Raw genomic sequence first — 11838 nt, 5'->3', positions numbered from 1 at the left:
TCCACCAGCCCTCCCAGGTCCTTCTCTGCAGAGCTGCTCTCCAGCAGGTCAGCCCCCAGCTTGTATTGGTGCCTAGGGTTATTTTTTCCCTACGTGCATAAAATAAAGGGTATCTTGCTATKACTTTTATCCTCTTCAGAGTTCTTGTTCAGCCACTGCCTTAGATAATGAAGTGAAGGTTACATTTTACAAATGACCCTCCTGTGCTTTTGAGTGAAAGGCAAACAAGTAAAGATTAGCAGTGAGGTCTAGATGATTGTTTCGTCCGTACTAGTTGCAGTCCTGTAAAGTCATAATTACATTAAAAGGTTCAGACGTTTTATATGCATTTCCTGCTCCACGGCTCCTAAGGGCAGGGTGTGCCAGGAGGGAGAATAAACAGTTCTCATAGCTTCTAGCTGTGCCAAGCACTTGTCCTGACAAATTTGCCAATTACTGCTGCTGTGAGTGAAGCCCATGGTTGGAGCAGGATACATGAGGAGGTGCATGGCTGGAGGAAGGATTATGTCTAACAAAGAGCTCATTTTAAAATGCTTGTGATGACCTTGGCTCATGTTGTGGCTCGCCTGATGACCTCCAAACATCCATCGTGACTCCCATCCAGTCCAGGCTTTAGCCAGCCTTGTCCAGTGGAGGGCTGTGGAAATCAAAGGCAGAGTGGAGGAGATGTCAGCAGCAGTGGTCAGCATGACCATGACTACAAGCAAAAATGGTGAAGCCAATGGGCTTTTTAAGGAAATAACTTRGTGCCAATAAGCTTTTCGGGAGGAATCACTTTAGTGCTGGTCTTGAATTGATCTCTACCCACTGAAAATCCTTACAGATTGCATAATTGAACAAGTAAGTAAGCAGTTTGTTCCCCAGTTTTGTAGGGGAACATTTCACTTGCTCTGACATAATGCTTAGGTCCAGTGGTTGGGTCAGGTCTAGAAAACTAATCATTCTGCTGTATCATTTCAGAGCACGTGCAATTTATTTGGCAGGGTTAGTAGGATCTGCACAAATAGTAAAAATAAATTATTTGTGAATATTTTATTTAAAATTATCAAAGATTCATCAAATAAATAATTCAACTTCCATTTGACTAGCCCTGCCAATGATAGGGAAGAGCTTAACGTGCAGAACCAGGCCTGAGGGCTTGGGCGGCGGGAAGGGAGTTGCTTTGATCGTTGCTCACAGTAGCCAGCRCAACACACTACAGTAGCTTTCAAGAACGCTTCAGCCCAGTCCACCCCAGTTGAGGTCAGCACTTGAGCACTGGTGCWGAAGTGCCCCCCTGAACCACACCAAGCCTTGTCAAGCCAGACCACCATGAAGGGTTGCCAGCTCAAGGGCTAAACTGGAGGCAGACACCAGCTGTGCTGTGGGAGAGATATTTCAGTGACCTTGCTGAGCCTGCGAACTCTGAGCCAAACTTAGCAGCTTTTCACAAATGGATTTGATGATTCCCCACCTTCATGGATGTCTCTTGCTTTTTGGTTTTAGGTGAAAGTCTATGACCTTCTGCAGTATGAGCATGGGCCAGATGATGTTCTCATCCTAGCAACTGATGGACTATGGGATGTGCTGTTAAATGAAGAAGTGGCAGAAGCTGTCACTAACTTTCTACCAAACTGTGATCCCGATGATCCCCACAGGTTYGTGCATTTCTTTGACATTTCTAGCTTCTCCATAGAAGTGAGAGTGCTTTTTGGTAACACATTTTTGTAGAAAGAAGTACAAGAATAACACTCAGTAAATACATAGCACTTACAAGAAGATGTTTTTATAACTTGGATGGAGCCTGTACAGCAAAAGGTTGTTATATTTTTATGTTCTACRTCAGGACTGCCTACCTTACAAGAAAAGGTGAGGGTCGCAGTATCTTGGCATGGGCTCAGTTTTGTTTGCGTCACGTGGAAACTGTAGGAGGCTGAAGTCTTAGGAACGTGATAGCAGATCTCTTTCTCCAGCAGTCACAGGTTTCCACTTAACTCTCCTCTGGATAGTTGTTTTGCACTAAAGAATTTTTTTTCTTCCTAGGATATTATCAGTGTCCCTCTCTCTCACTCTGTACCTGTATGCCTATATATACTGCACAGTGTGGTTGCCACTCATTTCTGATCATGCTGTGACATTTAAACTCATCTTCAGAAGTGAATGTCCAGTGCTTACCAGCAGCAGGACAGATTCAGTGACAGATTAGATGGAAAGTTTGATTCTCTTTCATTCCACAGTTGTATCCTAAGTTATTCTCTTCATTTCCCTCTCTTTAGTTCCTCTTATTTGGTCAGTGTTGTTTCTCTCTTTAAAACATGCCATCTAGTGAAAAAAAGTTCCCAAACAACTGAGTACTGTCTTCCTTGATTGAGTTGGTCAGTGTGCCTACTGCTGCATTTCATGTCACTGTGAATTAAAACATTACGTTAGAGATCAGTAGGCCCTCACTTGTAAAATGGAGGGCTGTGATAGCGTTATCCTTCTCTAGAAGCTTCCTTTCAGAAAGTGAAGTGTCTGTTGTTCTTGAATTCAGACCTGGTTGGCCAGCCCTGTCTCCCGATCTGCAGTCTCCTTTGGCTGAGAGTGGAGAACAGAGCTTTTTAAACATCCCCAGTTGGCCTGGGGAAAGTAGAGTTTCAGAAATGTGCTCTGGGGTATCTCACTAGCCAAGTGAAAACGTGAAGGACTATATGAGAGCTCAAGTTACAGATRTTTAGATGTGGCAGCTCTTGAGGGCGAGGGGAAAACCAATCTCGAAATGCTTGTGTGTTTAATATTTCTAAGTGACCATCTTCATGGGGTCAGCCCTGTTCTCCATCAGCAAACAAGGAAGATAACGGTGAGTACAGACACCATGACAGCCACTGGGGTTTTAAAGTGACAGCCACTCCAAAGTAAACTGCAAGCAGTATTTTATTTTCTTGACACTTACAAACATGGAATGTAAAGTACCATTTTGCTGCAAGCACCTAATTGTCAGGGGAATGGAAAATTAGTGAGAAGCTGCAACTGCAATATTTTGACCTTCCCTACCTCCTTGCACTGAAGAGGATATGTGGTATAAATGACAGCTGGAGTCATCTCTACTTCAGCAAGACATGAAAGTTTCTCTGCCCTCACTCTGGGAGAGGGTTAGAAATGATTAATGAAGGTTGTTTCCTGAGCATCTCTGCAATCTACTATATAGCTATGCCATTGAATTAAGGAGGGCATCACCACCACCGTCTACTTTCCATATCCCATGAATATATTCAGCATTCTCTAGCACCACTGAGCAGTGCTAGGGAGCTTTTCCTCTGAGGTCTGCTCCCCTGAATCTCTTACTGCAAAGGAACCTGGTAAAATCCGGTGCCTCTGCCCTGCTCTGTCTGCATTCTCATCTAGTAATTGGGAAAGGTTAACCCTTCCTCCCATCTTGGCTGGTCTTATTGCTGTTGCAGTTGTTAATGCAGTCGGAGTRCACTTGTCTTTCCTGTTACCCCTTCTCTCAGCTGAGCCTGCCCTGATGTGCTACCTTCTTGTCTGGGAAGTAGTCATTAAAATAGTTTTAATCTCTTGGTCATTCCAAAATTGGTGATAAACAACACATCTGTTGTAGTAGGAATGAGAGTTCTTTGTTCAGTCCTCTTGATTTGTTAAGTGAGTGATTTCTGTCAGTATTTTACAGTAGGCAAAAAACTAAGACACCAAAGGAAGAATAGTTTTTGTTTCCTTTAGATGTATTTATGCTGTATTAGTGATTAATTCCCCAATAATTGTGGGGGATTAGTGCCTGTTTGTACCAGTGTGAGTCCGGAACYGGGCCTGCTGTATGCTAAATTAGAACAAATACATTTAGTAGTGTTTGATCTAGTGGTCTAGGAATGGACATCCAAATTTGATATTAATTTATTCTTTTAAGTAACTTTATGCCAGGTCATTTAGAGACTTACAAATAGTGTTGGCAAGATATTTCTCATGCCAGCTTGCAAAAGGTAATTAGAACAGTCTCTTGTACAGTTTACAATGATATTTATGAAAATTACCTTTGTGGAATTCATCTTTCTGCTTGGTTATAAAGAACATTTAAAGGTTTTAAAGTACTGTGTGAGACGTTTTACGTAATTACTTCACAGTGGTTCAAATGAGGTATAACTAATGAATTTACAGCAGCATAGCAGCTCAGGCTGTGGAGGAGTGTTCATGCCTTTCACTAGCTGGTGATAGGAAGAATCGTATTTGCAGTATTATCAGTGTGTTATGTTTAAAGGAAATGTTAAGTGTCAAGTTCCATGAGCAGTGTAGTGACATACTCTTGAGTTGATCAGCTAGAAATGTAAAATCTCTAGGGATGTTGAAAACTTGACAGAATATGAGAGATTTGCCCCTTGGGTTTGGTGATGCTTTCTTCCGAAGAACCTACCTGTTGGAGCAGACCGTGGGTCCATCTGACCTAATAGCCTACTCATACCCTGACAGCAGTATATATTAAAAAAAAAAAAAAAAGGAAAGAGATAAAGATTTTAGACTGTGGAATAATTAGTTATTATATTAGGAATTAGATATTATATTACATAATCAGCTCTTTGAGGGAACAACAAATCTCCCTTTTGAATTAGAAGTCATTTTATAGTCTGATGGACAAGAGCTTGTAGCTCYCTGAAAGCTCTCGAGACTTTCCTATTGCTATTTACTGTCAGAAYTATGAGTGTTTGTTACCCACAGAAAAACATCAAATCCTGTCAAATGTAGCATGTGCCTGGGCATCTCSAAGTGCAAAGAGAGCAAAGTCAGGTCTGTCTTCACCCAGCCATGCAGACGTAACCCCAGGGGGTTTGGGCAACGAATGATGAGAACAGACTTGATCAGAGAGTGGTTTCTGAGTGAGGGTTGGGCAATTCGGTGGCAGACTGGAGAAGCTGGGGTTGAACTGGGTTTCATAGCCGGCTGATTTCTTGTGGCTATTGTGGCAGACAAGAACRTGAAGGGGGACCCAAGTGAAGAACAGGTGGTACCCGTGCAGTGTTGCTTTTCCTACATAAGAATCTGTATGGAAAAGTATGAAGATAAAGAAGGAGTGTGAATCTTGCCCATTTCCTTCAGCTGGTCTTATACAGGTTTAACTGCTGATTTCAGGAATCTTTTATTTCTCATCCTCCCTCCTGCCTTTTCTGATTCCCTGTCCTCTCGCWCACTAGATAGAGATCTATTGAGGATGCTGCAAAGTTGCTCCACCTCTGCTGAGCGTGAGAGGATGCGAAGCAGCTCAGACAGGAGCATGCTTTCCCGCTGTAGCCACCATTTCTCCTGCAGCTGATTTCACTGATCAATACTGAAAGCTTCAGCAGGAGAAAAAATATATATTTATTCTTAAAACACAGAAGTTGTATTCCAGTGAGGCTGTTCATTAGGAGGAAGTGGATACTCTAAAACTACTTCAGCAGTTCTCTAATGCTATCTGAGCCGCTGAATCCCAAGTTCACAGTGTTAGAGAATAAAACATTCAATAATGGACTGCTGCTGCTCTTTATCTCTACGAACAAGAAGCTTGCCCTATCTCCTCTAGCGCCAGGTTGAACAGCGTTGCTCCAATTCAGCTCTACACTAGGAGAGGAGTACGTTACTTTGCAGCTGCCTTCACCTGTTCCTTTTCCTTAGCTTCAGTATGCTGTTTTTCCTGTGTATTTCACAGTCTGTCTATGAGGGAATTTCTGGTTTATTAAATACTTTTATTTTTTAATCTTGTACTCTCCAAACACTAAGCAACAAAGCCTTTGCACAATAAAGGGCAATACTTACTCCTTTCCATTCTTTAGATATGGGGAGCCTTTGTTAATTAGAAAAGGGAGGAAGGCAAATTTTTTCTTCTCCAAGAAAAATGGGTGATTTCTTCTCTTAAATTCTGACAATAGCTGAGAAATACTTGAAAATATGTTCTMAGCCAAAATTCTCTCGGCATCAGACACGCTGTGAATAAATATTCTAGTTTCTTGCTTGCCCTGTGAAGTACTTCTGTTCTTTAGCCCGGCATCTGATTTGGGATTTGGAAACTGAGGAATGCAAGTATGTATGTTTGGATTTTCTTTYGCACTTGGAAAATAAAATTTCATACTGCGTTAGGACAATAAAGTTAGTGCTTTTTGTTACATCCTGCTCTTATACCTCAAGGTCTTTGGTACCAAACAGACTTTGGAATATACAGAGCGTGCAGGCGTGTGCGTGTTCATGCCTTGCCTGGTGTAAAATGACCCGCGGGCCCTTCTCTCACCGCTATAAGCAAATCTTGTGTCAAAGCTAGAGAGGCCTAGAAATTTTACCACTTCCTCAGTACCATTAGGAGGAGGAATTGCATTGCTTATGTAGAACATTATGTGGATTTAACATCAAAGCTTTCCTATAGTAAAATATTGGTTGGTTTATTTACAGTGAAGGTAACTTTCCAGGAAAGCGAATAAATCYTTTTGCTCCTGGTTCAAAGGAGTCATTTGATTTAAGGCACCAAAACAGTAGAAATAGAACATAACAACAATTTGTTTTTATCCCCAGAGAGTCAATAGAGTCTCTTTTGAAATAAATTACCATTGAATAATTCATTCTCTGATTAAAATTTCTGGGTTTAGAACAATCCTGGAGACTCACTTAATAAACCCCTTTTTCTCTGCTTCTGATCAGTGGAGTTATACTGTCTGTTCTTTCTTCCTCCTCAGATGTGATATGCGCAGATCATTTCTGGCCTAGGAGCCTCCCCTAGAAAAGGGGAGTCTTGAAGTGCAGAACCTACTTGCCCTTCCTGGCTTCTGTTAATTACGAAGGGCGCTGTGCTTCTGTTTGCACGTCTGTTCGGCTTTATAGAGGCTGATGTTTAAGCTTTAAATAAAGTCTAGGCAGACACAGTATTTTTCCTTGTGAATCTTTAAACTGTTAAATTAATTTTTAATTGGCAAAGGATGGAACGGCTTTCCTACACAGAAACAAATTCAGAAGAACTCAGCCAGGTGTTGAGCTGGTGAGGAAGAATGCATGACAGGAGTTGCTCCCCCATAATGAGATTTTTTTTCAGAAGAAATTTCTAAATTTGCACCAAGATATGCTGATCTAGTAACAGCGGACAAAATGATAAGGGAGAACATTTCTGATCAATACTGCATCAGAAGGATTGTTGAATAAGGCCTCACGCAGAAATAATTCAGCTTGTAAAGCACCGGTTCCTCGTTGCAGCTGGTGCAGGGCAGAGCGTGCTCTGTGCACCACCCCTTGCACTCTGACGCCCTTCTTCCCCCGAGTAGCACACTGTTGTTTTTAAGGGCAGGAAATAACTCTCATCAGTGCAGTGCCATTCTGCACACTATATTGTGGGAGTTTTGAAGCATCGTGAAACTATTGGTGAGTATTTCATTAAATTAAACACTTGACAACTCACGTTCACCTCGTTTTCATTGAACTCATGACTGTGAAGGGACTGTGGGCTCTGTTAATCTGGCTGCATTAAGTTTCCTTTTCCAGTTKCAGAATAAAGAGATTTAAAAATCATTCTYATCTTCAAGGGAAACAGATAATTTATCTACATGGTTAAAAATGCAATTTGGATTTTATTTTTAGTTGTATTAATTGTTCTCACATCATTTCMTTTGCAATAGTTTCTCTCTGAAATGAGCAGGCCTATATTTATTTTCATTCAAGAGGAGTTTCAATTCACAAAGGTGCAGTTTTCAAAAGCAAATAGTGTCGTTTTGGGTCCTCAGATTTTTCAGATTTTTTTCTAGAAACCCAATTTGTTAAGGCTAGTGTTTTAATATTTTCTGAAAACTTGTGAGGCTGGGCCCACAAGACAACCAGTCGTTTTTTGATTGATCAACATCTACAAAATGCCTGGAGGTTCTCAGATAAAAGCTCGTACTGAGCTCCGAATGAGCGCTTTGCCTTTGGGGTGCCCTTAACTTTCCTCTTTGCCACTTCAGAAGCCCTGGGTAACTTGTCCTTGTGCTTTGCAAGTGTAAATCCCGCCGGCTGCGAGCGCTGCCGCGCAGCAGTACCCACGCTGACTGTGCTCTGCCTTCTCCGCAGATACACGCTAGCGGCGCAGGACCTGGTCATGCGAGCCAGGGGAGTGCTCAAGGACAGGGGCTGGAGGATATCCAACGACAGACTGGGCTCCGGAGACGACATTTCTGTCTACGTCATTCCCCTAATACACGGGAACAAACAGTCATGAAAGTAGCATCAAGAGTGGTTGTAGGAAGGGGATCTTTTTAGGAAGGGTCTGTAAGAGACAATATCTTTGTGACAACCTGACCAGGACTTTTCCAATTGATATAACCTATTCTAAACTAATGCTGGAGGGGCATTTTTTCTGCCCAAAAAGTGAGCTCCGCACATACACTGTATATGACTAAAGATATCTCTTAAGATTACGGTTCCCCTATAGAAATGGTTTTGGTGCTTAACAGGAATGGGATTTACATGCTGCTAGTGTATTATGGATTCTGTGGTCCCTCCAGGTGAAGACCTGAAATAAGAATTAATTTTTTTGAGTTTACCATGTAGCTTGGAAGAGCCGTTTTAGTTGTGAAAGTAGAAATGGGTATCAGAAGCCAAGGAGACTCCTGAAATCCACCCTTAAATACTCAGAGCAGTGACTCAGGCCACATCTCGTTTAAAAAAGCATACAGAGGTATATGAGATACTCAAAGTTTTGTTCTTTCAAAAAGTTGCTTTCATGACTTATCTATGGACAACTTCAAACTTGTGTACTCCTTTKAATCCCCATTTTTCCCTCTTGTCTCTTCTTCAGTAGCGTTCTGGAACTCTGCACCTYCTGTATTTTGTGTGTGTTAGTGGGAAAACTGAAATTGTTTTCACTGGGACTATGTTGTACACCAACTAAAACAGCCATCTGCAAAATTGTCCAGGAGAATAGATCACAGTCTTGTGCTGCAATATTTATTCTGGTATCAGGAATTATTTGTCAAGATTCCCTTGTTGCCTGTATACCGTGATTATGCAGAGCGAGCAAACCCTGCTCTGTGTGGTGTTTACCTGGAAGCCGTGGTTTCTTTGGGATCAGAGATTTTCATTCATTGAATGGTTCTGTCTGCTTTATCCTGTTGAAAGGATCCCTGAACATACAGCTTTTGCATCAGTTGGGATTCAATAAATTTATATGGGCTCATGAGTGCATTTTCAGTTGAATTTCTACTTGAAGTGATGGTATTGTTCTGATTATCAGTTTGAATGCCCAGATAGTGATCTATTTAAAAAAAAAAAAAAAAAAAAAAAAAAAAAAAAAAAGCCTCTTCTTCTTGCCTCACCTATTATTCAGTGTAACCTGCCTGCTTGACTTGATCAGAAAGTAACAGCTTATAACTTTTATGTCCTTTTGATATTGAGGACTGGAGTTCAGGATCAGAAGATCACTGTGATAGTTAACAAGCCCTTGGCTAATTTCATCAGCTCTTTCCTAGCAGTGCTTAATCAATTTAAAATAAAGAAAAAACAAGTAAAGCTTTATCAGAGTAAAAGCAATAGTACAAGAAGGAACCAGCTGAGCAAATTTATAGATCATCCTAGCTACTTATTTTTCAAGCAGATAGCTCTTCACTTTGTGGGCAGGAATTAAATGAGGAAATCAGAAGGTTCTCATGTATAGACAGGTATATTGGCTGGGGAGCCAAATTCAGCCTGAGTTGCCCCCAGACCACGTTCTTCTGGAGCTGCTAATCCTGCTTGTACATAAAAGCGACTTCAGGGGTAGCCAAAAGACATGGAGTTGACCTCACCGTAGAGCACTGACTAGGCATCTCACACATGCGGGGTCTGCTGGAGGGGAGAGTGCCAGCTGCACCAGAGGGTGCTGCCCTTTGCATTCCCTGCGGTGCGCAGAATTTCTCCTGAACAGCAGTGTCCAAGAGCTTGCCAGTTTTGTAATTTATAATGTGCTGTGTAAGCAAAGCAGAGTGCGTGTTCGGTGTAGCTGACCGGATGTTTTATTCCGTTGCATCCTGAGTACATGTTCAGCAATTGCAGTGAATTCAGAATTCCTGTTCTCTAAATCTGCAGACTGGGTAGGAGTTGCAGCCTGAGGTGAGGCAGTGCAGAGTGCATAACGGCTCAAACATGCAGCAAACTGCGTGATTTTGGCCTGAAGACTGTTCCATGGGTTCCACAGTGCCTGCATGTGATGAAGTTGTGCTCAGAACGGCAGCATTTTATATTTTGAAGCTTCTGCATAAATCAATGACATATCTGATTCTGTATTGTCATGCTTTGTCTTTTCTTTCCTTTCGTTTTTTTTCTCCTTCCCCTTTACCTCTTCCTCTGTGTGCAACTGAATGGAAACAGATCTGCAGGCTTGATATCTAAAATACTTTTCTCATGGCCCCTAATATGTTTTAAAGGTCAAGCAAGAGATCTTTCTCTTGCACTTTTTTTTTTTTTTTTTTTTTTTTTTTTTTTTTTTTTTTTTTTTTTTTTCCTAATAAACTTATAAACATGCTTTTCATGGTCTGTGTAACTCCTGTTGTCTCTTTGCAACTGCAGTTGTGTAGTCCTTAGATCCTCTTTAATGAAGAAACTAAAGCTGGCAGTTCCTACTGAGTCGGGTGAGCGGGAGGGAWGGCAGCACATGCTGTCACCAACTGCAGGCCCGAGTCAAACGTTTCAGTGCCYGTGCGTTAGTCTTCGTTCTTTAGAAACATGGTGTCAGCGCACCCACAGTTGTCGTAAAACCATTGAATACAATGTGGTGGAAATTAATTTCCAATATTACATTCACCAAAGTATAAAACTTAAATTTCAAGCCAGAGGAGGATGTACCTTCTCATTCAGTGGTGTTTTTCAGTGCAACCTTGGAGGGATTAGGAGAGTGGATAGCTCAGTGGGAACAAAGTGACTGGTCAGTTCTCAGAGCAAAATCGTGTGGGCACTGGTATGGCTTTGCGAATTAGCCTCCAGTACRTTTGCTCTTCATCTGAAGTATTGCYGTTAGGTGCCTAGGTAAAGTTGCTGTGCCTAGGTAAAGTTGTGTTAGCTATGAGAGGAAGTGGCAGAAGTGCAGTACCCATACTGTGAACCTGAATGAGATTGTAATTCAGCTAGTATAAACTCCACTCAGTCCCCTATATTAATAAATTCTTGAGAACGTTCCAGAGTAATAAAAAGCTTCCCAGTCAGATGTAGGTGGCTGAAGTTGTGTACTGTGATTTTTTTGTTTGTTTTGCTTTTTTCATAGCCTGTTACATTTGTACATGCTTACCTCCCTAGAGTGTCTCTGATGCACTACTTCAGTACTTGGGCTTTCGCTTCTATCTGCTTTCATTAGGAGCTGCTTACTGTGCCTGTACTGAAGCCTGTGCTCTGCTTCAAAGTATGCTGTAAATATATACATATATCAAAGCACGGTATTATAGGAGACAGGAGTCATTKGCTGGGGAGGTATTGTGTGTGAAGCAAGGAGAATTAAAAACATTTCCATTTCCCTTTCGAAGTTGAGTTATTTTAGGARTTGCAGCATTACAAGTCACTGATGGCAGAGAGGAAGAGTTGCTRTGATCTGTGTTGCACAACACCATTTTTCAACAAGGCATGGGTTTTGCCTGCTCGAACTTGCAGCTCCTCTACTGCTCCGTGAAGCTCCTAACCCGAGGTAGGAACAGATAGCTTACCTAATCAAGCAGGAGCGAGTTAGGCAGTAAGTCCAAATTTTATARCCTTGGAACATTACTGCCTGATGTTGACAGCACGATGGTTTTGCTGGTGAAGTTTCCTTCATATCCGAAACTGTTATGCCCTTGCAGCAAAGAATCTCAGTCCTAAATTACCTGTTTATTAATACTGCTGTTGCACTATGCTGGATCCTTGCCAATACATTGACATTGCTACAAA

General features: G+C 41.6%; 1 protein-coding gene across 1 annotated transcript in view; it reads left to right on the top strand.

Moving 5' to 3' along the window:
• The window catches only part of PPM1H (protein phosphatase, Mg2+/Mn2+ dependent 1H), a 77137-nt gene extending 66668 nt beyond the window's left edge, over positions 1 to 10469 (top strand). Inside the window, exons 9-10 of the mRNA XM_085323837.1 lie at positions 1486 to 1637; positions 8023 to 10469. Of these exons, the coding sequence (XP_085179963.1) occupies positions 1486 to 1637; positions 8023 to 8170 (300 nt within the window). The 3' untranslated portion in view covers positions 8171 to 10469. The remainder of the gene's footprint in view (positions 1 to 1485; positions 1638 to 8022) is intronic.
• Positions 10470 to 11838: the final 1369 nt, after the last annotated feature.

The sequence above is a fragment of the Rhea americana genome, unplaced genomic scaffold (assembly GCF_003343005.1).
Source record: "Rhea americana isolate MKP2758 unplaced genomic scaffold, rheAme1 scaffold_88, whole genome shotgun sequence".
Classification (NCBI taxonomy): Eukaryota; Metazoa; Chordata; class Aves; order Rheiformes; family Rheidae; genus Rhea; species Rhea americana.
Note: the sequence above shows the minus strand (reverse complement) of the source record. Positions and strands in the feature narration are given on the sequence as shown.